A 27,325-nucleotide genomic window follows, 5' to 3' on the forward strand; every position below is an offset into this window, starting at 1 on the left:
GTTCTACTTTCATTATTCAGACAGACCACCAACCCTTGAGATGGTTAATGCACATGAAGGGGGAAAATCCAAAATTGTTGAGATGCTCAATCAGCCTCCAAGGGTTTGATTTTACCATAGAACACAGGTCAGGGTGTAATCACCAAAATGCTGATTGTCTCTCCAGAAAATATGACCGCCTGTAATAGGAGATTCATCCAGGAGTGGATTAAATCCTCCTGTTCCTTAGTGAGGGGGAGGGGAGTGTTAGGGGTAATTCTCACTTATGTGCTAATTCCCTTCAACCTTAGAGACCCCCAGCTCTTTTGCCGGACTTCAGGAATGAGTGAGGCCTTGTTCTCACTTATGTGTTTTGACCAGATTTGGATTATGTGTTTCCGCTGTTTTTTGGAGTCCGACAAACTTGATAAGCATCTACTTTTTGTATGGCGACACACAGCACCTTCAGTGCCGGGTCACAGAAAAATCCTTTAGATTTCTCATAAGGTTTAAATACCTTTTCTTGTCTGAACTACTGTTCGCAAGAATAGTAAAGTGAAATTGACTTTTATTATCTTTTCCCTTTGTAGTTCCAGCACACACCATCTTATGTGGAGTGCTGGGGAGTTACCTAGTAGCCCCTTATCCTGCATTCTCATGTAACATTTGTATATTACCCCCCCCCCATTATCTGTTTCTGAGGTCTTTCTTGGGTTTTACTCTGAGCGTCCAGGCGGATTTGAGTCCTTTGTTTGTTTTGCCTTTGGCAGGCTTCAGCCCTGGAGCCCGCCTCTGGCTGCAGTGTGTCTGGAAGGACAGGAAGTGAGGGAGGGTCCTGAAACTCCCCTGTCCTTTGTCTCTAGGAATGCAACCAGTCCAGATTAGCTGGCTGGCCCTTCAGGACAGCCACCCTGCTGTGTGATTTGACAGCCTAGGCTGTGCTTGAATGGGAGAAACCCGCTTAAAATGCGAGAAATTTTGGGAGAGAGGTAGAGTCGACCACTGGGAGAAATACCCGATGAAGAAACTGAACGAAGCTTGTTGCATCCTCCTGGACCTTTGAATTGCCCGGTGAAGCCCTGCGGCTGTGCTGAAACCTTTCAATTCGAAAGAGAAGCTCCGGAAGGGACAACTTCTTCCCTTGGATTAGTGGGACCAACTAACCCCGAGACGAACTCCACTGGACCATCTTCCCAGACTGGCTGTACTTCGCTGCTGCAAGAACCGAAACCGAATGCCAGGGGTCGACTAATCCGTAGTTGAGTGCAGCGTCTGAAAGCTCCAGGAGTTGTCTAAGGACCCTTCAGAACCAGGACGACCAGAGCTTGAGTCCCCTCACCAGAGTGCAGGACCCAAGGAGTGAAGGAAGCCCAACCTGTATCAGAGATTTACGACGGTGCTGTTTACCAAGCGCTGAAACCGCGAAGTGCCACTGAACTGAAAAGAGCCCGTACCTGCCAATGACCTCCCAAGTACCAGCGCAGGAGCCCTCCAGACATCCTTCCTCTTGTCCCCACAACTGAGGCTCAGGAACACCGGGTCTGCACCGCTGTAGCAAGACGGAATAAAGCTGGACCACTTCTTCAAACCAGAGGTACTGTTTAGACTTGGGGTACTTACCTCATCATGCTTTTCTCAGTTGAGATTTGCAGTGGCTTATTTTTAGAGCCGATTTCAACTGTTTCCCACAGGCTTAACGGCTTGTGGCCCTACAAGTGATTTTTCTACAAACTAGACTTTTATCTAAGAAGTGCCTGAGCTCCATAGACTGTTTCAAATTGACTGACTGTCCTGGCTCCCTGAAGACTTGAAGCCCATTGACTTTGATACGGTTTGTCCCTCATAGGCGGCAACTTGTTTTAGACTGTTACTGCTGGTAAAGGCTTGTCTAGATTTCATTGGGATTTAAGTGCCCTCACACATACTCAGAACCTCCAACCTTTTTCCTTCCACAAACCTTTCCTTTCTGCAACCTCAGATCTATTTATAACTGAAACCTTGGGTGTAAGTGTTATTTGGCTACCTGCATTTACGGATTTCATATGTACAGCTCTACAACTCACATTTAACCCCTCTTGAAATAGGCCTGCTCAGTCACACTACCAACTTGTGTAGTACAGACCTATCCCAAAAGGTAGGTTACCAAATTAAGTGTTGTGTAATCTCACACAGTGGGACTGCACCTATTCTTACCCAACAATACTGCAGGTGCTAATTTCTAACGTACCATGTAGCACACTGAACGTTGTGCAGTGAATTCATTAGTGTACAATTGATTTAGTTTTACACACAGGTATGGGGCTTCACCCGGTCAGGTGGTAGCAAAGACCCCACCCAACCTGGGGTATGAGGCCTACCAGGGCAATTGCCAGAACCTGTCCTACTCCAGAGGCAGGATGGAGGAGTTAGAGAGGTTGCAGTACCAGAAACCCCCCCTCCTATATGTCCCTTGATTGAAGTGACAGGTGCAACCTTTTGACACCAAATAGCACACAACCTGCACTTTAACAAGAGATCTCTTTTCGTTACAGTACTTCAAAAACCAGCATGTCCTGCCGTGGGGGAGGGATCCCAGCAGAACGTGGAAGGAAAAGAATGACACCTACAACCATGTGAATGCTCCGGGGGCAGGCTGATAAAGAGCCTCACTACTCACTGCTGCCTGAATTGAACAGAGCGTCGACACCGCTGCCAGCAGAAACTGTAACAAAGACTGTACTAAATTGTTGCAGACATGAAGGGAGGGGGCGAAAGAGGGATTTTGTATCCTCAGACAGCAGTGGTGCAACCCCAGAGGTTGCGAACAGGAATACATTTGGCCCCAGTCAGGTGGTACATGCAACCAATGGTGGGAGGAGAAAGAGTGCGTGGGGTGACCGGGTGAGTTCAGGAGGCAGGGAGCCATGGAGGATTACAGAGCGCTGAGGACACTGGAGCAGTTGGATAGGAGTGTAGGTGAAGTCGTGTGTGTGAAAAGTGGAAAGATTTCAGCTGTAAGAGTGCCTGAGAGAATGAACAGTAGTGGAGTGAGTGAGCGCAAGAGCGTAGTAGATGGCAGAAGTGCGATGGGAAGAGAGTAGGTGGGTGGGCGCAAGGCGACCGTACAAGGTTAGACCGAAGGAACACGGGGCGAGACCATGGGGGAAGAAGGGCGAGACAAGGGAACGAGCAGGAGAGAAAGAAGGGGCGAGTCTGAAGATACAGGTACTGTTCACTTGTATAGATCACTATTTGGGGGAACACTAAGAGGCCAACTCTTAGGAACTCCCACCCATGTCAGAGAGACCAATTTGGACAATGGGGTTTACTGATCTATAGTGTTATACAATATTTTGGATGTCCGGGTGGGGGAGATACGGGGAATCTGAGGGGCCAGCTAGAAGAACGCTTTAGTCACTGTCTGGCAGCCCTGACCACCACCACCCACCAGCATCACAACACTGTTAATAGTAACCCTTGAACCATTCTTTGAACTTGTGAGTTTAAGGCCATTTGTGAAAACTTGATGTTTATCGAATTTTTATTTAAGTAGTAGGCTTCTACTGAAAACCGTGCACGGCCTACGTGCAGGCAAAGAATGGAAATAGAAACATGGAAATGGTATGACCAATCCACTTCAGGAACCCATAGAGACCGACAGATGCTGGATGCATGCACTCGGGTATGAGAGGTACTCACCATGCGTAGAGATCCTGTTTTTTCTTGGCTTCGAAATAAATGCATTTATTGCAATTCTTCATTTCACAGACCTATCCAACAAAACAAAGTTGGGGAATTACTAAAATGCCTTGCAATTTAACTATACATTCCTAATATAGAACATCAACAAAACAACTGATGCTAAAGTGCTGCACAACTAATTTAAAAGTACATCAATAGGCAATTAAGAAATAAAACAGCTTAAATGAATCGTACAATAATCAACTGAAGACTTTGCACATGTAGGGAAATGTATTCAGAATTTCAACAAGAGTAGCTCAGCATGTCAACATCAACATTTTAGCAAAGGTGTGAATTTTAACTAGGGACAAGGGCGTGAGATGTGTGAGACTCGGGCTGAATTTTATTGATGCCAATATTGGGAATGCACAGAACACTTATCACTTTGCACCACGATACCACGGTTGTGGGCCGAGTTGCAATAAAACTAACATGAAACTAGCATACTAAACTGTATCCATTTAAAATAGATTCCCATATGTACTTTTAGTGCAAACCAGTCCATGCTGGTTATATAAACTTGGTGCAGATTGATGGAAATGCATTGTAGTTTGGAAATGAAAAACATGCCGGCTGAAAGCCGTGCTGTGTCTGAATGGGAACGTGACAAATCAGAAGTGTATTCCACACTAGTGTCACACTTGGTTCGGCTGCCCCATGCTCCTGGATGGGCACTCTCGTGGGCGCCGCGGGACTGGGCACAGAATTGTGGCCATTCCGCATGGTGTGCGCCGCTTTGTTGCACCATTTTTTGCAAGTTGGTGTCTTCGGCGGTAGGCAGTGAAAAAGTCGAAAACACTGTCGAAAGACAATGTAAAAAAAATAAGTGTCAGAACATTTTTTTTATGTTTTCTTTTCTTATTTACTTTTTTTGGGTTTCGCGAGTAAAAAAAAGGGGTAAAACAAACAAAAATTTAAAAAAGGGGGTTGGGGGAATTCCCCTCCCCCATTTTGAACAAAAAGCAATTAAAAAAAGACATTCCACTTTTTCCTCGACATTATGACTTTCGACATATTGTCATTCGAATGTATCACTATAAACCGTCTTCGGCGGCATTCGGTAGAGGGTGCCTGTATTGCGACTACATTACCCAAGCTGCTATGCCAGTGTCCGGTGACCTACGCCTTCAGTCAGACGTTTTCTTCGATGGAGAAACTCCGCCTACTTAAGCAGCTGTGAAACTTGCCTCGCTGCTTCTATTTGAAGTTACTCCTCAAAGTCACGTCTTCTTTGCTTTCCATGTCATCTGACTCCTGCTTTCGTTTACGGACTCCCTTGCATTACGAATCTGTCCCTGGCATTTCCAGCTTGTGTACCAGACCCTCTGCTACTCCCAAGGACCGCTTTGGATTACAAGTTTGTTATTGACATCCCAGCCCGTGTACCAAACCCTTGGTCACTCCCACGGACTGCTTTGGATTAAGTTTTTGTTATTGGCATCCCAGCTCGTGTATCAGACTTTGGAAATTGACAACTGCTATCTTCATTTACCAACAGCTGTGACTTCACTCACCTCCAGCAAACACGCCATCCGGTCTTCCGGTAATGTGAGTGTTCCTTTTCCTTTTCCAAAATTCCGATTCCTTTTAGAGGTGAATGCTCCACTCGCCTATTTTGTGACCCATTTATTGTTGCTACTGGACTGCCTATCCTAACAGCTAACTTGTACTGGCACTCATCCTGTTGGTTGTTACTACGTGCACTAGGGGACGCTACGCTGACCGTGCACCAACCTGGAACTAGAGCGCTCCTCATTTCGCCCGGGTCTAGTTTCCCTACCAATTCCCTTTTTTCTTATTTTATATCGTTTCCCCATGAAGTTGAGCCAGTACATTCATTGGTAAGAGCCGACATCTTCCTTTTGGAGTATTCCATCAAGAGTTATCATTAAGATTACAACGCCGTCATTTCTTTTCTTGTACCATTAAGTAGGAAGTCGCGCCTATGTGTTTCTAGTCACTAATCAGGGGGAGGACTCATCAGGTATACACCCGAGCGAGACTGTAGCTTATGTCCACTTACCATTCACCGGTTACTTACAGTCTTTTTTCCTTGCAGCTGGTACCGTGGCGGTATGTTCTCCCCGCTCTTTTGAGTGATCGGGTCCTTTGTACTGTTCACCAGTAGAGGGCCAGATCATTAAAAAGAACTTAATCCCTCACAGAGAGGAGGCTCGGGTGGAGACTCCAACCCGAGCTCTTCAAGCAAATCACCAACCATACAGATGTAGTCGCCAACCCAGGCCACCCCTGTACGGTGAGTGACGGAGAGATCTGTTCTGCTAAAGACATGGTTTAAAAAAAACTTTCAGACTCAACGCCACATATACTAGAATCGACTACATCCACCTCATCCCGGACCTAATTGCGGCGATGTCAATATCCACAATATCACCTATAACGTGGTCAGATAAGGACATGGTCACAGTCACTCTCAACCAAATGGTGCTTCCACACAGAAGTTCGAAATGGCGCTGCAACAAAAACGCTCTGAAAAGACCCGATATTCCGAGACCAACTCAAGAAGGACATCGACCAATACGGGCGAAGTTTCGGTGAACACGGTATGGGAGGCAGGGAAAGCCACATGGAGGGGAACACTCATCAAGGAAGGAGCAGCAAAGAAAAGAGAACGTCAACTCATAGAAAACAAGCTCAGAAATGAAATACCCCAATTAGATGACATTGCTCAGTCCACCGGCCCCGCCAGAGCCCAAAAAAAAAAAAAGAGGAAGCTAACAACGAGAGGAATTGCGTCAACTCGAGGCGGACCAAACCGTGCGCAAGCTTCAATACCTGAAACAAAAACAATATGAGAAAAGGGACAAGGCAGACGCCTTGCTTGCCGCCAGACTTAGCGGGAAGCGTAAAGAAACATGGGTGTCAGCTACAGAAAGTGAGCTCAATTCCAACGTAGACTACCCCCCACCCCTGAGCATTCCAGAGGCCTTTGCCAGCTTCTACGAAAAGCTATACACCACAGACTCCATATCACACGAGCAAGCAATTACAGAATACATGAACGAGATATCCCTCCCGAGCCTGCCCCCGGACATAGCCCAAACCATTGACGCTCCCATCACTGGCGAAGAGATAGAAGAAGCAATCAAGAGACTCCCAACAGGGAAAGCCCCCAGAAACGATGGTTATACGGCCTGGATTCTATAAAATCTTCATCAACATCCTCCTCCCTTTCATGGTCGAGCTCTTCAATAACATTCTCCAATCCGGTATCGCTCCGGAATCCTTCTCCGAGGCGCTAATTACAGTCATCTCCAAAGAAGGTAAAGACCCAAAACTGTGCGCATCCTACCGCCCTATTTCACTTCTAAACCTGGACACCAAAATCTATACGAGAGTCCTCATCGCACAGTTGGAGTCGCATTTGCCAGCTATAATCCACAACCACCAAGTGGGATTCATCCTTGGCAGACAGGGAGCGGACTCCACTCGCAAGACCCTCCATCCAATACATGAAACCAAGAAAATGCAGGTCACACCTGTACTGTTCTCAATCGACGCAGAGAAAGCGTTCGACAGTCGAATGGCACTTCCTTGAGGCCACGCTGAAGAAAATAGCTTTACGCCCTGCCCTCAGATGAGGAATCAAAGCGGTCTACACCTCACCACGCGCATCCGTTGCGGTGAACTCCCAGTACTCACGCTGGTTCCCCCTGACCAAAAGAACGAGACAGGGATGCCCCCTCTACGCCATACTATTTGCACTATCACTGGAACCACTGGCAAAGATGATCAGAATGAGCGACGGCGTTGAGGGACCAAGCGTGAGCGGCCGCAAATACAAGCTGGCCCCATACGCAGATGACATTTTGCTCCATGTGCAGAATCCAACGACGTCAGTCCCCCAGGCAATTCATCTTCTAGAGGAATACGGGGCACTATCGGGCTCCAAAATGAACAAAACCAAATCCATCCACTTCCCGCTGCACGAACCATCGCTGGATCAACGAATAGAATTGGAGCGACTGGGACTCATCATCGGCGGCCCGACATTAAGATACCTAGGTGTCAACTTGACACGAGACGTCGCGGATATATACAAAGCCAACTTCCCCAAACTCCTCGCTGCCCTAAACGCAGACCTCACAAAGTGGCAACCTCTCACAATTTCTTGGATGGGACGCCTAAACGCTGTGAAAATGGTTAGTCTCCCGTCCTTCTTGCACCGCTTTCAGGTACTCCCGGTAACAGTTCCAGACCACTACTTCAAACAAGTGAGAAGGGCAATAACTAGATTCCTATGGGCGGGGGAAAACCTAGAATACCGTACGCAACTCTAATATTACCCAAGGACCAAGGAGGAGTTGGCCTCCCCGACATTGAACGATACCATCAGGTGGCACAATTACGATTCCTCATCCCCCCCCCCCCCACCTCAGGGACAGGAAGGACCTGCAATGGGTTCAAATGGACAATGATAACCTAACCCCGGCGACCCTTGCAGAATGGATATGGGCTCCTCCGCCACAGCTCACAAGACGACTGCTCAATCATCCAATATTGGGGACAATATGGAATATATGGAAAGAAGGAAAGGGCAGGAGTAACCACATGGCCCTGCCTGAGCCACCTCTGGGCCCCAAGGATCAGAGAAGAAATACCAGAACATCCAAGATACCAAACCTGGTTTGACGCCGGACTTCAAAGAGTAGGTCAGTTATGGAGAAAAGACAAGTTCATACCAGAACTAGAGGAAGCCCTCCAGATACACCCAATATCAACTTTCTTATATCTGCGCTTGAAAGGAGTCATGTCCAAGAAGGAATGGAAAGACAAGACATGAAGAGAGCTAACGCCCTTCGAAACAATCCTCGACACGACCACCACAAACAAAGGGCTAATAGCACACATGTATAGCGTCCTAATCTGCACTGATCAAGCCTCAAGCCTCGGTCTAAAAAGAAAATAGGGAAAAAGATTTCGGCAAGGAATTTGACCAACTGACGTGGGACAAGATTTGCAGCACGCCATCCCGGATATCAATTGCCTCGCAAAACAAACTACATACCATAAAGCTACTTCACAGATGGCAAAACGACCCACTCATCGAAAATGCACCAAAACAGCTCAAAATGCTGCAGACAATGCGGAATGGAAGCCAACTACTGGCACATGTGGTGGGACTTTCCCAAAGTCTGCATATACTGGAATGAAGTTCTAGGTTGGATCAAACAGGTAGAGTACACCGAGAGGAACTCTGCTCACCTCTTATTGTGGTTTGGCCTAGAAGAAGAACAAGAAGAGCTCACTAGGGTTAAAGGATTGGTGTCACCGTTGTTGTTAGCCGCTAGAGCACGCCTGGTCATCCGATGGAAGTCCTCACACCTCCCAGTTAAGAAATCCACACAATGGAGAAAATCACAGCAGCCCTCCATGAGAAGGTGGGGCAACACGAAGAAATATGGTGCGATTTCGTCAATCAGTATATAGAAAATGAATAATCAAACGAGCCGAAAAACAAAGACAGGCGACAACAACATCACCGAACGAGAACAGAACAACCACGGTTATGTCCCAACAAAACTAGCCTGCCGCAAAACGTAAGCACAAATGAGGCACAGGAAAACAAAGTCGCACTCTTATGATAAGCATGAACTAAGCATTAGCCGACGAACTGGTAGAATCTGAAAAGCTGTCAGGGAGAGGGAGGGAATTCAACACCCAAATCCGGAAGGGGTGGTAAGGACAATAATAGTAGAATGTAAAACATTTACCCAGTGGAAGCGTCAAATTGATGCACCAAAGTGAATGTAACTTGCATGTAATCGTTTGTACTTCCCATATGATATAAAACCAATAAAACTTAAATTTAAAAAACAAAACTTTCAGAGCAGGAAAACAGCACTGAGATGTAGCTACTGCTTTTGTTTCTAAGCGATGGACACAGTTAGAACATTCTTGAATTGTCAAAAAGGGAGGTGGTTTTGAATGACTCATGAGGTCTCAGAAAAAGGCTTGCAGAAGGAAAGTGCTGTGTCATTTCTCTCACTCACTGGCTCGGGAGCTGGCAGCTGTCCAAGGAGAGGTTCCATGCGCTCTTTTCCTCTTGCTGACTTCGGGAGAAATGTGGCAGAAAGGCTGGTAGAGGGTTTGTTCCAGGCGAAAAGGGAGTGGACCAGATAAAGCGTTCTAATGTCCGACAACTAGATTGGGGCGTGAGCAGTTCAGGACACGGTAAAAGAAGTTATGCTTGGCGAGTTCAGTTAATGAGATGAGCGAGCAGAAGTGCAAATGATTTGTGATCAAACAGTAAATGAGCAACACTAACAGGCAAGTTCAAAAGAGTTCTTGGAGTTTAAAGCAGCTTTCCTAGAAGGGAATTCGCAAGAATAAAAACAAACAAATCAATCTGCCCAAATACCACACAAACCGGTTCTCCTTGGTCTCCCATGGAACATTATGGCCTACATAGGAAATCTTTGTACTGGTAACTGGGGGGACAGCCCAACTACGGCAGAACAATGGGCTGGTAATACTTGGTCAACTGAGGGGGTCTGTTCTGACATATAACGTTTTCTGGGGACTACTTATTTACTTTAGTAGGCCTAGGTTATTTCTATTATGTCAAAGAGATGGCAAGATAAATTTGCAGAAAACCAACGGTAAAACAAGATAGTGTTTGAAGAAACACTGTGTAACCACCACCTATAGTGACAAGTGATTTAGCATGTAGTTAATACATAGCAACCAAAGCAAAAGCAATAAATGAGAAAACTCTTGGTTATATGTAGGCAGGCTGGAGGGTGACCTAACACGTGGTCGACGTCTAGATATAGATCAAAGATGATGTTGGGACTAGGAGGAGTATGGGATACTGGTCGGTAAGACGTTTCGGCTGAGTGCCTTCATCTTGGGCCTGGAGTAGGTTTCACTAGGATAGAGATAGGGGGACTATTAGTGACTGAATGGAGAGTATAAAAACTATTATTTTTTTTAAAAACACAAGACATAATGTTTTCCAAGAATATGGTACACCACTTTAAAATCGGGGGCAGGGGAGACACGGGACTGACCTTTGGGGCTGCAAATCTGCATGGATCTGGAGATTGCTGTGACACCGAATTGGCGTAAGGTGCAGGTTAGATTAGGCTTGTAGGGTCTAGCAGCCAGCTGTGGATGGCTGCAGGAGTCAAAACACATGCAATACTAGGTAAGTATACTGTTGATTGCTGGAATGTGGAGACCTAAGTACACAAAATTGGCATGCGCTCACCTTGCTAGTTAACATCTGCGTGAAAATTCACAGGAAAATGCGCGGGGTGCCGGTTGAGTGGCAACTGTTCATAAGGCTGGGGACCAGCAAGAAATGGTGGCTGGGTGAGCCTCAAGACGGTTATTAACCTGTAGCTGTCCTATGAAAAAACGAAATGCGTGCGCCCGTTTAGTTAATTAGTGTGACTGGAGTCTGCATACAGTAGAGATATCAGGGTATGCGTTTACATTGGATTGAAGTCCCGAGCTTTCAGCAGGCTGGCGTGTGGGGCCGCGTTTGCAATTCGCGACTGGCGCGCCACGTATGGGAGAGGAAAATCACAGAGGAAAATGCCGAGCTGTTCACTGCTGAACTCAGTGCACATGCGCGCCGGGGGTAGTATTTTGCTGCTAACCGGCGTGTGCACGAACGCATTTCTGTGGCGTTTCTGTACGTGCGCGATGCTGTTCTCCTGCACATGTGCAATGAGAGACGCAGCAGCAGGCATGTGAGATACGGATCTGAAGGCATGTGTTTGTGAACAGGTTGACAGGTACTGCCCAGTTGAATGGGAGTAAAAATGTAGGTGCCTATTATGAAGAAGTGTGGATCCTACAAGGTGGCAGGAGCGCAAAGCGCTCGTGGGATTAAATGTGTTGTACTTGCCTGCAACTGGCTGTAGACCTATGTGGACCATGTGGAGGTATACAGGCCAGAGTCCGGCTACAGCAAACCCCATGGGGCAGTATATGCAATAAATGTGGACATGCAGGCATATATTTGTAAGCAGGTTTCTGGATGCTCCCTAGTTGAAAGGGAGTGTAGTAGTGGGTGCCTTGTTTGAAGAAAGGCGGCTCCTACAAGGTGGTAAGTGCGTGAAGTGTTAATAAAATTAAATGTGGGGGGAAGAAAACAGTAGATAAGGACCTCATTTGATGCCATCTGTGGTGGAATCTACAGTTGGCAGGAGAGGTGAAGGATGACTCAGGAAGAGGAGACGAAGACTCTTAGATGTGTGATTATCTCATTTAGCCCGTTTGTAGTGCTTTTAAGTTTAAAAATCCACCATGCTTCTTTATGGTGGAGTGAGTTGGTGGCGTTGCTTGCATTTGGTACTGAATCTGCTATCCACCACAGGATATCGTCTGGTCCATGATGGTTTTCGATGAAATGTTGTACCATTGGGGCAGTTGCAGATTTACATCGGATACGAGATCTATGTTCTCCTATCCTTTTGTGGATTTGGCGAGTTGTTTGGCCAACGTAGCAAAGACCACAAGGACATTCAATAATGTAAATTACATTTGCCGTTTTACAGTTTGTGAACTGTCTGAGGTGCCAGTCTTTTTCACCTATCCTAAATGAAGACATTTTTCTGGTAAATCGACATACTGTACAGGTACCACAGGGGTAATGCCCCCTTATTTCCCGCATGTTCCAGAGCGTTGATCTTTGTGATTTCTTCTCTAGTCTAGCATGTGATAACATGTCTTTCAGATTTTTGGATCGTTTGAGCGCCATTCTTGGTGTTTTCTCTTCTGGCAAGCTTAATTGTACCAGAGGCCAACATTTTTTCAGTATCCCTTTTAGTTTGGTTGTGTCAGGGCCAAAGGTGGAGACAAATGTGAGAGTATCCTCTTGATCTGGATTTTTAATTTTGGGTGTTGGCAGGCTTTCTCTGGGCGTGTATTTGGCTCTTTTAATAGTCCGACTGACGAGTTTTCTGGGGTATCCTCTTTCTTGTAGTTTGTTTTTTAGTTTTTTGGCATGTTCTTACATAGGAAATCTTTGGCAGGAAGAGTTTACATCTGTGAATGTGTCCCAAGGAGCAGTTTCTGGAATTCCGGTGGAGTGAAGCCCACAAGGGCCCTTGGTGGTGAAGGTCAAACCCAGAGATGGGAAAAGTGTCTGCCAGGAGTGCCATGAGAATGAGTGAGATCAGAGTTTGCCGGGGCAGAAAGAAAGAGAAAGACTACATCTGGCAATGCAGAGACAAGGCCTTGGAGCAGGATCTATGATCCAGATATTTCCAACGGACCAGGGGGCAGAAGCACTGCAGTCTTCTGGAGATCGAGAGCTTCGCCGTCTGATTTGGTGGAGTGTCAAAGACTGCTGGTGCAGAGCTGTGGTTGTTCGAGCAGCAGGCCTTGCAGAGTGAAGGTACAGCAGTAGACAAAAGTGGGTTTGTCTACTTTAATCTGAGGCAGTAAGTGAACTAAGCTCCCAATCACACACTAGGTATCATTCAAACAGAGCTTGTGGTCCACCAACGGGAGAGCATCCCTTAGAGTATACCATACACCAAGGAAGGCCTCTCGCACAAAAGAAGTGAATCTACACCAACTCAAATATGCTCCTGCATATGGCAATCGGAACTGGTTTCAGGCTCACTTCTGCTACAGTTTTTGCATACACACCACAAACCTTAATGAACAATGCCTTACCTCCATCCTGAAAATGGGCGGATGTGGCACGTATAATCCTGAAACTACCGCAGAATCCGCAGAGTTTCCGTGCTATGAAGGGGGTGGTGGTGGGGGGATTAAGGGGGGGGGATATGAGGAATGTGAAACAGGGTAGGGGATTGTGTCTTCAGTTGTCCGTCTGAAAGGTTTTGGGTTGGGGGTGGAGTTCCTTTTTTTTTTTACGTGCTTGCAAATAACCTTTTTTTGTTTTTTATCTTTCTACGAGTTTACTTGCTTCTCCTCCAATTTTTACCCATTTATGGTAACGCTTCTTGCACAGAAAATATTATTGCCAATGGTGTTCAAAGAATTGACATTTGCAATGTGTATTTTGCAACTTCATGCTCTCATAGTGGGAGGAGAACATCCGATTAGGGCACATAAATGCGGGCATGCTTCTGTTTATAACACACCTTACGAGCTCTGGCTGGAGACAAATTACACCTGCATGGTCCCATACTCCTCTTGGTCGAAAGGTTGAGGAAACAACCTTCGCAGTGGGAAAAAAAATCGGCATCACTGGATTAATCGACTTCAAGTGACGGAGCAAACGTCCACACAACGTGTAACCCAAATGTAGACCTCCATAATGCACGACAACTTGAACAGTAATAGTATAGGCCACATATCTGCAAAGGTGAACGATCCGGCCGAGACTGGCCCACAAAGCGTCCACTCCTACCAACCCAAAATTAGCAGCTATGCCTTTGCACAGATCTTGTACAAAGGTATTACCCACGATGAGCAATGCAAGTCTCTACATCTCCATCAACCACATTACACAGAGTGTATTGGGGAAAAAGTAGAACCGCCCCTTCCTATGAATCACACCCTTGACACCAGATTCCATAATCCCCACAGTTCCATTTGCATGCTCAGGATGTAGCACGTGCGCTTTCCCAGTTACAGCGAGGGCTACACCCTAGTAAAGCAGGGACAGTCCTTCTCCCCCTCCACTGTTCTTCCAGCACTCCCTCATTGAGTACTGTGAAATATTCATGCATACATGCAGCAATCGCAGCCAAGAACTCGGAATCCAACACCCCATATTTGCTGTTGAACACTCAGAGTACACGTTGCGTGTGCTTCCAAAAGCACCTTCAGTACAAAGTTCTGGAAAGAAATCCATGATTTCAGCACCCAAAATCAGCCAGAGCGGTACCCACCACACCTTCGACCATGCCCACACCCAGCACAACATAATGGAGCCATGCATGCAAGCATGTGGCTAGAAATCACAATCCACAAATGTGACATAGCCAGCAGCACTTTTACCCAATCCCAGTACCAGAACACAGCGATGCTTGGAAACATGTAACAGGTAGCAGATTCCACAAAAATACCACTGCCTCCGCCACCCCTACCCACTTCCATTCACGTAATATTGTGTTACTGCCAACCAAACCACACAATCTTCATAACATTAGGCCTACTCCCAGGAAGCTACACAAGATTCACTTCAACCCTACCCTCTTCTATACGGATAGTGGTCCAACACTGCACCCAGTGGGCACACTGCACAATCTCCAGCCATACACCGAAAACCGTAGCATGTTCTGACAATGACCGCACCCATGGAAACAATATAAAGCATGCCGGCGCACTTCTGGTGCGCTATGAAGAGTACAGTGTGCTCCACAACCAATCTGTAAAGGTGACCACCCTCTGAGAGATGCAGTCAAAACGGCATTGCTGCAGTGGGTGTGGTGAAGGCCTTGGCTTTTGTTTGCATGGCCTACGGCCTTTGGCCATGCACCCAATAGTCTAGGCCTTGGCCAACCCACCGCAACGTAATCCAGCCATTCATTGCAACATGTCACGAAGTACCACAATCTACACGTACCACAGCCACCGGCACTCCTACCTAACCACTGCACCGTTATACAGCTATGCATAGAAACATGCACCTTTTAGCAGAATCAACAAACTTAACAGTCTCCGGCACCCCTGCCCACTTTCATTCACATAGGATGGTGTTACTGCCAAACAAACAATATATGCATGTCAGCTGACATCATGGTGCTCTATGAAGACTACAATGCGCTCCGCAACCATTCGGTAAAGGTGAGCACCGTCTGACAAATGCAGTCTAAACTGCATTGCTGCAGTGGGTGTGGGTAAGGCCTAGACTATTGGGTGCATGGCCTACAGCATTAGCTGCAGCCATGGTGTAAACCCTGTAAGATGTGCTACCAAACACCACACCCATGGAATGAACAATGGATGCAATGCTGACGAACCACACAGAAGGCAACAGTGTCAAACCCAATTGCTACCACGGCACAGTTGGTGGTGCAAGGCCTCCATCCATGCATCAAATGGGCTACGGGGTTACCACATGGAACACACCGGAGTACAGGCTATATTACAATGTGCATGTCGTGTGCAATTCACTCCCCTTCTGCAATTGAGCTCCCACCAGTCACAACGGAAAGAGGTCTCCACACCAGCTATCGTGCCTTAACGAAGCCTGCCTGCATTTAGCACACATAGTAGTCGCCTGTGCTGAGACCGGCGATTTGGCGCTGTATGCACGGATACTGCAGGAACATCAACGTCCTTGTCCACCTATTGACATATCAGATGAACCACTTCTCACACCCCCACCTTTCCATCCCTTCTTCCCACCACCACATGCCGTACATTATGTTTGCCAGTCCCTTTCGGCGCCACACTGTCCTTGCGTTTCCCAAAAACGTTGCCGCACAGCACGCTTCCCTCCAGCCAACCACCGGCTGCGTCCAATGTTCGCCGACATCACGGTGTACTCCAAGCCAATCAGACCTTTGACCGCAGAGCGAACAGCGAAATGGGTCAGCGGAGCGGAGCCAGATATCGCACATTTGAGACGTACATTTCAGTTCCTTGCAACAAAAGTAGTGGTCGGATTTCCACCAAAGACACAAAAGTATGCTTTCTGAACCAAGCCCCCACTCCTGCCGCAAATTTGGGCTGCGGCGGTGCGCAAAGTTTTTGCCCATTCAGTCGATGGAGGAAAAAAAAAAAAAAAAAAGTGTGGGACCTCCTTATAACTTGCCCCCCCCCCCATGCATGAAACATCACCAAACTTCGCGAAAACATTAAGAACAAGCCATATACTTTTTTTTGCAAAGTTTGGCAAGGATTCCTCCAATGGGAACAAAGTTGTAAGCTGCCAAAAAAGTGGTCCTCCTATGGGTTTAGCAACTTAACCATAACTACATAGCTGCTACCGCGGGCTGTGTAATATATATCACAGCCTGTGGTAGCGGCCGTGTAGTATGGTTAAAATGCTCAACCCATAAGAAGAGCACTTTTTGGGCAGCTTATAACTTTGGCGCTGTTTGACGAATCCACACCAACTTTGCAAATAAAGTATATGGCCACCTCAGAATGATTTTGCAAAGTTTAGTATGGTTTCGTCCTGGGGGTGGGGGGCGTGGTTTGTCGAAGGTCGTGGTAACACCATACACATTGCACTTGTCAGACTAATAAAACAATCTCTGGTGAGGGGTGATGAGGATGGGATGTGAGATGGCCATATATCAGGCGTTTTCTTCTCCGGTGTCGGCGAACATCTCAGATGTTTGGGGACATTGCTGGGATGTTCGCGAAGATAAAAGTTAGAGGACATCCACACCGATTTCTGCATTATAAGGTCAATTTGGCAATATAATTTTAGACGCAACCCCGAATAGTTCTGCAAAATTTGATGCAGTTTCGCCCGAAAGGGGACAACATTAGAGGCGGGGTCCCAAAATATTTGAAAGGCTTATAAATTTGGTGCCGCTTGACAAATCAGCACAAAAAAAAAAAAAAAAAGAGACCCATCCTTGAAGGTTAATGCAAAGTTTAAATGGATTTTGTCATGTGGGGGCTAAGTTATATGACTATTTCTGGTACGTATATTTTGACAATTTTCGAAATATAAAGCCTGGACGGATTTGAAGCAAACTTCAGGAGCATTGGCAAGGACACGAAAGCATAAATGTGCACGCGTTTATTTTTTTTACTTGTTGCAAGGGGGTTAAAATGGGCATGGCCACCAGCGACGGCTATGTGGTACAGTTTTTCGAAATAAGGATAGGTTTGAATGGGGAAACCTAATCTGCTCGTGGCTACAGCCCGAAGTGCTGGACAGGATTGCAGCAAACTGGCGCATCAGTAAGGACCTAAAGCATGCTTTTGCAAATCTGTCCTGAGTTTTACTTCTTCCAAAGTGTCAAAATGTAAATACAAAAAATAGTCATATAACTTTGCTGCCTGGGCAGTGGGCCTTTCCCTCAGCAAGGACAAATGTCTACTCGGATTTGCTTATTGGGGGGCATGCAGTATTGCTGAAGCCCATGCCCCATGGATTATGGAGACCGACCATGGCTGCAAGCCATGAGGACTGTCACATTATGAGGGTATAGTGGACACTGAACTAGGATGCAGGATAGGTGCAGTGGATAACGGGGGTGGTTTGGTGGGGCTGGGGTCAAGGGTGAGCATCATGCCCTAGGCAATTCAACCATGACTTGCATCCCCAACCATGACTTGCATCCCCAGCATGCGCTGCTGAGAATGACAAACATCAGTATGCATTGCAAAAAATGTTTGTTGAAGGTTTATAGTATTTCATATATGTTAATAACTTACTATACAATGATGTAATATGAAACATTTTCACTCAAAAACCTATGAAATTAACTGAACAAACTGTTAAAAGAACGTTATGGTTACAAGTAAAATAAAAAAAATATGCAAGAAATTCGCTAGTTACGGTTAGCTATAAAACCATAACTCACATCACCGCCATGCACTGCTAACACCAACACCCCAGACAACAAAGACCTCACATATTACTTCTGCGTAACCATGGAAATGGAACGTCGGTATATAGGGTACCGCTTACCGTCTCATTTACACCATATCAAAGTAGTCTTGTAATAAACTACTCCATGTCCCATAAAAGGTGTTTATTGAAAAAAACTTTGTAGTGATGTTTTTGGTGAATTCAGCAATCAAATATTACATAAAGAGGAACTATGAATGCAGTATGGATCAAAGAACTAAAGTATTCTTAAGATGGTATGTTTGAACCTTTGGTGGTAGCATTGCAGGTAAGTAAAACAAATTGTAAAAAATTGCGGGGTGTCCCCTGCAACACCCCGCTCACTATACTTCACAATATATAGTGAGCGGGGGAAACCCCTGCAGCCCCCGTAGTATGTGTGTGTGTTCTCATGAGAAAGGTGCCAACTTTTGGTGGTTCGCACCTTCTCATGTGAACATTCCGGCCGCGGCTCGCACCTTTCTCATGTGAACATGCCGGCTGCGGCATAATCAGCCGCGGTCGGATCACTTAGAACCATGTTTAGGTAGTACAATGTGCCGAAATGGCATTAACTGAGAATGATTTCAGTTTTAACAACCAACTAGATCAACAGATCCATGGCACAGTTATGGGCTCTTCAGTAGCCCCCTCAGCAGCTAACGTCTAAGTGGAATCATTTGAGATACAATTCGTCTATAGCACCAAGAACCCCTTCTTTGTAAAGTTGGGTTTCTGGCGTCGCTATATTGACGATATTCTCATAGTATGGGAAGGTTCAGTAGAGGGGTAGAAGACTTTATGGCCTGGGTCAATAATCAGAATCAGTTTCTGCAATTCACTCATACCCATAGTAATGTAGAAATTAATTTTTGGGATGTCACTATTTGGGTTGATCCAAAGCGCAACATTCTGCAAGTGAGACCATTCCATAAAGCAACCGATCGGAGCTCCTTGCTTATTTTTGAGAGTTGCCAACCACGCCACACGAGAGAAAATCTACCGTTAGGGCAGTTTCTGCATCTAAAAATTAGTTCTACAAAAACCATTTTCCTTTCTGAAGCACAGAAATTAATTAACTAGAAGCAAGGCACTATCCTAGAAAAAATGTGAAGAGAGCCCTTAAAAGATCTGCATAACAACCGCGAAGCCTTGCTTGAATATCAAGATAAATCTCAAGAGAAGAAGGGGATAGTCTTTGTAAGCACGTTTTCTCCTATGTCTAATCAAATAAATAAGATGATTAAAAAACATTGGGACATCTTAAATAGTGGAGAATGCCCGTTGGAACCCCCAGTGTGTGCATTCAAAAGAGGTGCAAACTTAAAGGATCTTTTAACTAAGAATGATATTACTAAAGCGCCGCAAAAGTGAACTTTGGGGGCTGCCTAGATTGACAGGCCACTCACCATGCGGCCATTGTGTAAACTGTGGCTTAACACGTAGAAGTACATAAGTAGATTTAGGCTTGAAACAACCATGGGCACAACAAAACTTTACTAATTGCAAATCTAGCAATGTGGTATACGCAATTTGGTGTTCCGGTCAGAAAATCTATATAGGGATGACCACAAGAAAAATTTAAACAAGAATTTCAGAGCCTAGGAGTTGCATTAAGAATAAAGTTTTACTAGGACCTTTAGTGAACCATTTCCTGATGGCGGAACATACGAGCGAAGATCTGAAATGGACTGTTCTTTTGCATATGCCACCAATCTCGCAAAGAGAATCTTCAAACAGTATTTTGTATGGCAAAGAGCAACGGTTGATTTTCTTATGTGATACAACTAATACAGGGTTAAATGAACAGGTGGAGTGGCACAATCTGTCACGAAGATAGAGAACAAACCCGAGTGGCTGTGACTAAGTCGTAATTGGTGTACTTTGCACGTGTGTGAATTAGACTATTGACTAACCCAGTTTAACAGTAAGTAACGGTGGTATCCGTTTGTCCCATAGGCAACGTCAGTCCAAGAATGTTGTACACTACGAGTTGGAGTCAACACGAAGTAATACCAAGATTTATTTTTAATGCCGTCGCTGGAGCAGATCATTTGAATAAAGGTAAAAAAAAGTATTATACTCGACTTTGTTAGTACACACCACTGACCTTTCATAGATCACACACACTTTTAGGTATCTTAAGATAAGAACGGTGTTGAAGCTTGTCACTTTAAGAATTACACAAACTCTAGTCACATGACATGGAGAGGATGAACGCGGGTAGTAAGCCTATCCAATCACTAGGCCGTGCACCCGCTTCATTTAGAGTCAGCACAAGCCCTATGTGGCGTGTTGCTGATTTCGCCGTACCGCACGTTGGACGAGAGTGCAGAGATCGAGTTACGGTGCAGGTAAGTGATTAATTTAGACCAGTTGCCATTCATGTCACGTGGACCTTTATTAAGTTACGCCTACTCAATTAAATGATTTGTTTTTCTCGTTGTACGCACATTAATCCGTGCCCACAAGCACGAGAAGCAATAGGCTCGTTTTAGGAGTGCGTGTGCAGTCCTCCTTGGTGAATAGTGGATTTATGGCCATATTAAGATGCACATGACGACGTCAGGGAGTTACCGTGACCATCAGTAGTTTGTGAGCTTATGGTGTAAACTTACAGGGAATCCCGCGAGAAACTGGTGTAGTTCATTAGATTTCTACTGTGTTAACACCACGTTGATTGCACTATTAGATTTTCTAACACGGTCCTGTGGTGTTTTGAACCACATTGAGAACGGATACATGTACCAAGATCCGTGTCTTGTCCAGCCGCATGACGAATGAGTCGGATGTACTAACCTCTAGACAACTTGCAAGCAAGCTGTCTCATTCTAACTAAGATACCTGTAATTAAAGTTAACCGCAGGGGGTTACATTTTTAATAAGTGTTTGTAACACTCGCCAATGGGAACATTTATAGTCCTTGAGGCATCGACCAGTGTTGTTATGAAGTAACAACATAAGAGGGTCACCAGAATGTTTAAAACCATGCTTTAATATAAAAGATACAAACATAACTGATGAGGCCACTTAGAAAATAATATATGGCCCATAGTTAAGCATAGGGCGAGAATAGGGACCTTTTACTAAACATCCAGCCAATACCACACAGTAGCGTACATAATATTTAATAACAGTAGAGAATTTAAGAGTGGTTGACAAAGTGTACAATTTGTTTTAACAGATGGAAGTCTACTAAAAACACACTTCTACTGAACCGAAGAATTAGTGATTTAACTACATTCTGCCGGTAAGCCATGTTTGTATCAAGTGTAAAACTTCAGTAATTAGGCTCATTTGTATCGACAGCGCCACTAACAGCTGTTTGGGTGTGTTGTTATCCTTAGATGTCGAGCAAACAGTCGAGCTGTGGAACCTTTTAAAACCTGAAAGAGAGTTATCTTTTTCGTCTGCTATGTCAAGTCTCCCCTGAAGAAGTTCTTGTTAATTTTGTAATGATGTCAGAACGAAACATGTCGGCATATAAACTCTGTACCATCAACAGTGTTGTGAATTGTTGCATTTTTTGCAGTATTAGAACTTAATGGTTTTCCCATTAGGATTTAAACAACTAGCACAATTGTAATGGTGGCGATTTATTCTTGAGAAGGAGGCAATCGTCAGGTTATACCTGACCGCAGAATTCAAATTGTTCTTATAATTTAAAGCCAATTGGTTGTTTTTTTTTTTTTAACAAAATAGGGCTTTAGAATTGTTTACGAATTAGACTTGTGTGTTATATTAGGAACTGATGTCATGAATTTATTACATCTTTTATAGATTGAATTTTTTTTAGCTACTGTTTAATGATTTTTTAGATTTATATTGTCTTTTTGACTTAATAAATTTGAAATACATTTTCTATTATCAAGTGTTTTGTTGCATGTTTATGAGCTTTTGTCAAATGTTTGCGTGCAAAGCCTTGCATTGTCCTCGACTCTAAGGTTTGGCACCACACCGGCGTCTGGCATTCTCTTAGTTAAGAAACATACGCAAGTACTAATATGGGGATGAATCTCAGTGCCGTTAAACTTACCCCATCGTCTTGTATTTTGTAGGTAGTACAATGATAAAGTCTAAGCATATCACATGCTTGAGAAATGCATCATCTGCATGAGACCTGCTTCTTGTTCGATAAACTGAAAGGAAAAGAACTTCAGAATATAGCACATGTTCCAGCGCTACATGCACAGTACCTTTATAGTATGTGTATCATGGTTCAAAGTCCTCAGCTTAAAATGAATACGGTCACTGAACAAAAACAATCATCCCAGATATGTGATATCAGTGATATCATCAATGTCATCTTTGATGTACTGGGTGTTAGTAGTGCATGACGGTGGCGCGCGTTATGGTTGCATAGCTTACCATAACCAGTAATTATTTTTTTTTACTTGTAACCATCCTTTTAACAAAAAAGGTTTTCCATGAATTGGTTAGGTTTTTATTAGTGCAACTTAACCATAATGTCCCTTTAACAAAAGATATATTATTGGTTTTGATCCAGAAGAAAACAACAAGTCGATACCTTGATTAGGCTAACAGAGTAATTTATTTAGCATATTTGCAAGCTTTTGTGGAAGGTCTCAATTAATGAAATTAAGCATTTGAAAAACATTACAGCTTACATAGCCCTTCCTGTAGATGCCTAGTTGTCTGTGCCTGTCTGTAGCCAATTTGTAGTTTTGCTCCGCTCCCACACAATCCTCAAGGTCTTAAAGGTAAACAGTGTTAAGTAGGGCAGGGGTCAGGAGGGGTTGGTTAGGTGTCGGTCATTGTTTGTGCAGTGCAGTTGAAGGTCAGTATGTCATGCCAGTGTCTTTACCAGATGAGTGGTAGCACAATCATCAACATATCAGGTGTGTGCCTGTACAAGTCTGACAAAAGGGATATACAGCCAGTTTATAAGTTAGGTGTGAGGCAGAATATTCAGATTCTGTGCCAATTCCCTTGAACCTTAGAATCTGGGATCTTTTTGATTTTGAACCTCCTGAGTGGGTGGTATTTTTTGCCACCGACTCGTGTTTTTCTCCAGCTAGGATTTGTAACTGCTTAATTGAGTCTTATAAACTCCATAGGCACCTGCTTTTTGCATAATGAAATACAGCACCCTCTGTGCAGTGTCACTGAGAAGTCCCTTGGACGTCTCTTATGCTGAAGTACATTTTCTTGTGTGAACTACAGTTCCCAAGAATAGTGAGATAGCTTTTATCTTGCTTCGCTTTTCCTTCTGTGGTTCCAGCACACACCATCCTATCTGAAGTGCTAGGGGGTTTACATCCTTATCCCACTTCTCATACTAACGCACGCTGCAGTACAGCATCCATGGGAGACCATTTTCCCAAAATGGCCCGGTCTTTTTTCGCCATTTGATTGTTAATTCCTCCTGGGCTTTTACACTTGTTTAAACTAGATTCAGGTCCTTTGTGTGTTTTGCCTTTGGTGGGCTTCAGCCCTGAAGCCCGCCCAGGCTCCAGTGTGTCTGGGAAGGCAGGAAGTGAGTGAGAAGCTCGAAACATTTGTTTCTAGGCATACCTGGCCGAAACCAGTTCCAACTGGGCGGGTGGCTGTCAGAGGACAACCCTATGCCCCCCCCCCCCCCGTGTGACAGCTATAGGGCTGTGAATGAATGGGATTTCGCATTAAAGGCGAGGGTTTTGGGACTACAAGCAGAGTCGACCACCAGAAACAAATCCGAAGAAGAGGACAAGCAGAGAAGCCAGCAGCTGCTTCCAGGACCGCGGAAGCACCGGTGAAGTCTTGCAGCTGTGCTGACACAGTTTTAGTTTCGACAGGGAAGATCCGTGCAGGACGACTTCCTCCCTTGGGCTGGTGGGACCAACTAGCCTCAAGATCTGCTTCATTTGGCTCATCCACGACTTGCCGTGACTTTCCTAGGCTGCAGAATTCCAATGCCTGGGGACCCCTGAACATTATCGAGTACATAGTCTTCCCAAGAACGAATCCGGCCAAAACTTTATGGGCACCTTCAAGGACCTACTGAAGCAGGAATTCCTCATCCAGAGTCCCATCACCAGAGTCCAGGACTGAGGAAACTCCAAATGGAGCTATCAGTTTCTCTTTGGAGCTGAGAAAAAGGCTGCGAAAAGCTGCTGAAATCGTGTGGAATCCATTGCTGCAGAGTCCTTCTCCAGAGTGCTGCCACAGAAACCTGCCAGAAATCCTCCCTTTTGTCACCACAACCAAGGACCAGGAACAAGGGTCTGCATCATCAGGAAGGCATCCAGCTGGAACCACTTCTTCAATTCTAAGGTACCGTAGGGCTTGAGGTATAACTACATTTTGCCATTTGCAGTGCTCCCTGGCTTGGGAAGTACTATTTTAAACTCCCTATAGTTGACCTCAACTCACCTGTGCAGGCCTTCCAGCGTGTGCTCCATCATGTGGGCTCCCCTTGAGCTCCTGTGATTTTTCAAAGAACTCAAGACTGTTAGATAACATTTTTCTAAGAAACGCTGCATCAGAACTGGAACTGTCCCATTGACTTTGGCTGTCCTGGTCTCCTAAAGGGTCCTCTTCTGAACCCTATTGACTTTGGCAGTACTTGTTCCCTTACAGGTTTTAATTGTCAACAGCATTATTGCTGGGATAAAAGACTACCTACATCCCTCTGGGACAAGCAAACTATTGAACCAGCTAAAGTGTGTGTGTGCTTGGTTTTAAAGAATGCTTAATTTGCCTTGTGTTTATAATTTAATATAACAACTTTAAAGGCATGGTCTAGTAAAAATTGTTATTGTCCCTACGGGTCGGCCATGTTTTTTTAAGCCTAAGTGGCTCGATTTTAGAAAAAAAAAAAACTTTCCTATGGACCTTACCCGAGTTTTCGTCCATTAAACGCACGCGAAAACAAGCACCAGGGAGCCGCCATTTTCTGATAATCCTATCTTTCCCCCGATCGCCCTGGCTGACCTGCTTTTGCGGCACTCAATCAATTCCCCTGCCCCTGAGCCTGTCATCAGCAGACTCGTACCGCCCATTTCCCAACGCCAAAGCACGTCTCGTGTCAACATTCGCTGCGCTTCAGCTAATGACGTGTCGTCATGGAAATGGCAGGACGCCTCTTTCCTCAATAAGTATAAACAGACCGTTTCACAACACACAGCAGCAGATTTTCGATTCCATTCCTCTCTCTGTGTTACTTTGAGTATTCTGCGACTCGTTTCAGTGCTCTGGTCAACTACCTTCGCCGCTTGTAGCCCGTGTGAACAGTTACCAGTACCACTGCTATAAATTATTTTAGTTTGTTTAACACACAATGGCTACAATAATGCCCTACATGTACGAGCCCGAGTATACCGAGGAGGAACTACTGGAAAGGGAAGCACGCGAAAACGATGGGGATTCGGACGGCAGTTGGCAGGACAAATCAACAGATGAAGAGCCTGGGCCTAGTCGAATGGACGGCGTCTCCACCTGGTGCACATGCAATCGGTGCAAGCTAATGCCAACTGAGGACGAGAACTGCTGCTGCCGAGAAAACTCGGGATGCCTGGCCTACATTTGGGAAGGCGAGCCACGACCGCAATGCATCACCGAGCTGCCAGACTTCAGGGCAGCCTGCCTCACACGGGCCGTGTTGAGAATAATGATGGTGCTTATGCACGAACTTCGCGCAACTGTTCGTCCTCGTAATCCGAGTAACGAGTAAGTATACTCTGCTTGTCATGCCACTCCTATTTCATGATCTTCTACTGTATCCAAAATTACATCTACATATCATTGTAACGCATGTAAGTCCTTCAATAGTGTGCATTGTCTAGATAGCATTTGTCAGTGCAGAATGCCATTAGTTACAAGAATTGTCATTGACAACAAACGTTTATTAAACTTATCTTGGTCATTTAAAAACAGTTTGTTGCATTCCTTTTCACAGGTGGTACAGGCTGGTGGCCCATCGTTCCTTTACATGGTGGCTCCACGGGAGGCTTGGACACCGCGTTCGAAGCGTGATACCCGCCTGTGCCATTAGAGAAACGTTCCCGAGTGACAGCGGTCAGTACAGGGGATTTTCGCTCGCTGTGCTGCAACCTGACCTGTATAATCTTTAAAGTCTTGTATTTTTGTGTCATGAAAATAAGATACAAAATAAAACACCACATATATTTTAACAACGTTTGTTTCTATTTTTTAAATGAATCAAGTGTGTCTCCATTCAAGGATGGACGTCAGACATCTGTGCTCCGAATGGGTGAAGGTCTGGTCGCTGTGAAGCAGGGTGGTCACTATCTATCTAAGCTAACATAACATATTCTCGATAATGCATGCACTAAATAACACTTGTTCAAAGTCTTTCAGTAGGTTATGTCTCTATAAAAGTCCCACATATATCTATACTAACAATTACCATTGGATTATACAGGCCTTAGGGTCTTGACCACTATAATACACCGGTTGAAGTGTGGTTCTGTGCTCACAAGAATCTCCGGATTGTGGCATTTGTTATTGATAAGCAACGATATACTATCATTGATATAAAGGCGATATACTATATATTGATATAAAGGCGGTTCGCGCCGGTGGATGCGCGCTGGCATGGGGGGCTGTCAGGGGCGCGAAAGGCCAAGGTGCCAAACTACATGTACACTTCAAAAGGTGTCCCACGCCAAGGGGCCATTGTTCACATGGTCTCCTCAGAGGCCGTGTCTCCAGGCAGGCCGCCCCCCTGCAATCCACATAAGTGTGTCTCCATTCAGCAGTCTTCCTGTGCCTTATCTGCACGCCCCAGGCCCATCCATCCCACCCCCCTGTATCAAAAGCGGTTTGTGCCGGTGGATGCGCGCTAGCATGGGGGGCCGTCAGGGGCGCGAAAGGCCAAGGTGCCAAACTACATGTACACTTCAAAAGGTGTCCCACGCCAAGGGGCCATCGGTCACATGGCCTCCTCAGACCCCGTGTCTCCAGCCAGGCCTCCCCTTGAAGCAGGCCGCCCCCCTAATACCACGACATACATACGTCATTCATTCACAAACACACCCCAGTTTCTAATACTTTAAAAACCACTTGATATGTCTCATGAGAACATCTTTGTGCTTTGCAAGTCAACTCCTGAACGTGCTACCTGGGAACCACTGAGCTCTATGCTAATCTGCACGTCGTCGTGCTATCTGTGAACTTCTGTGACCGCTTCGA

General features: G+C 45.3%; 1 protein-coding gene across 1 annotated transcript in view; it reads right to left on the bottom strand.

Moving 5' to 3' along the window:
* The window catches only part of BRIX1 (biogenesis of ribosomes BRX1), a 129,084-nt gene that overhangs the window by 61,593 nt on the left and 40,166 nt on the right, over positions 1-27,325 (bottom strand). The window contains exon 4 of the mRNA XM_069627106.1: positions 3,658-3,728. Within this exon, the coding sequence (XP_069483207.1) occupies positions 3,658-3,728 (71 nt within the window). The remainder of the gene's footprint in view (positions 1-3,657; positions 3,729-27,325) is intronic.

Source organism: Ambystoma mexicanum, chromosome 6p, assembly GCF_040938575.1.
Source record: "Ambystoma mexicanum isolate Mex_15411 chromosome 6p, UKY_AmexF1_1, whole genome shotgun sequence".
Lineage (NCBI taxonomy): Eukaryota > Metazoa > Chordata > Amphibia > Caudata > Ambystomatidae > Ambystoma > Ambystoma mexicanum.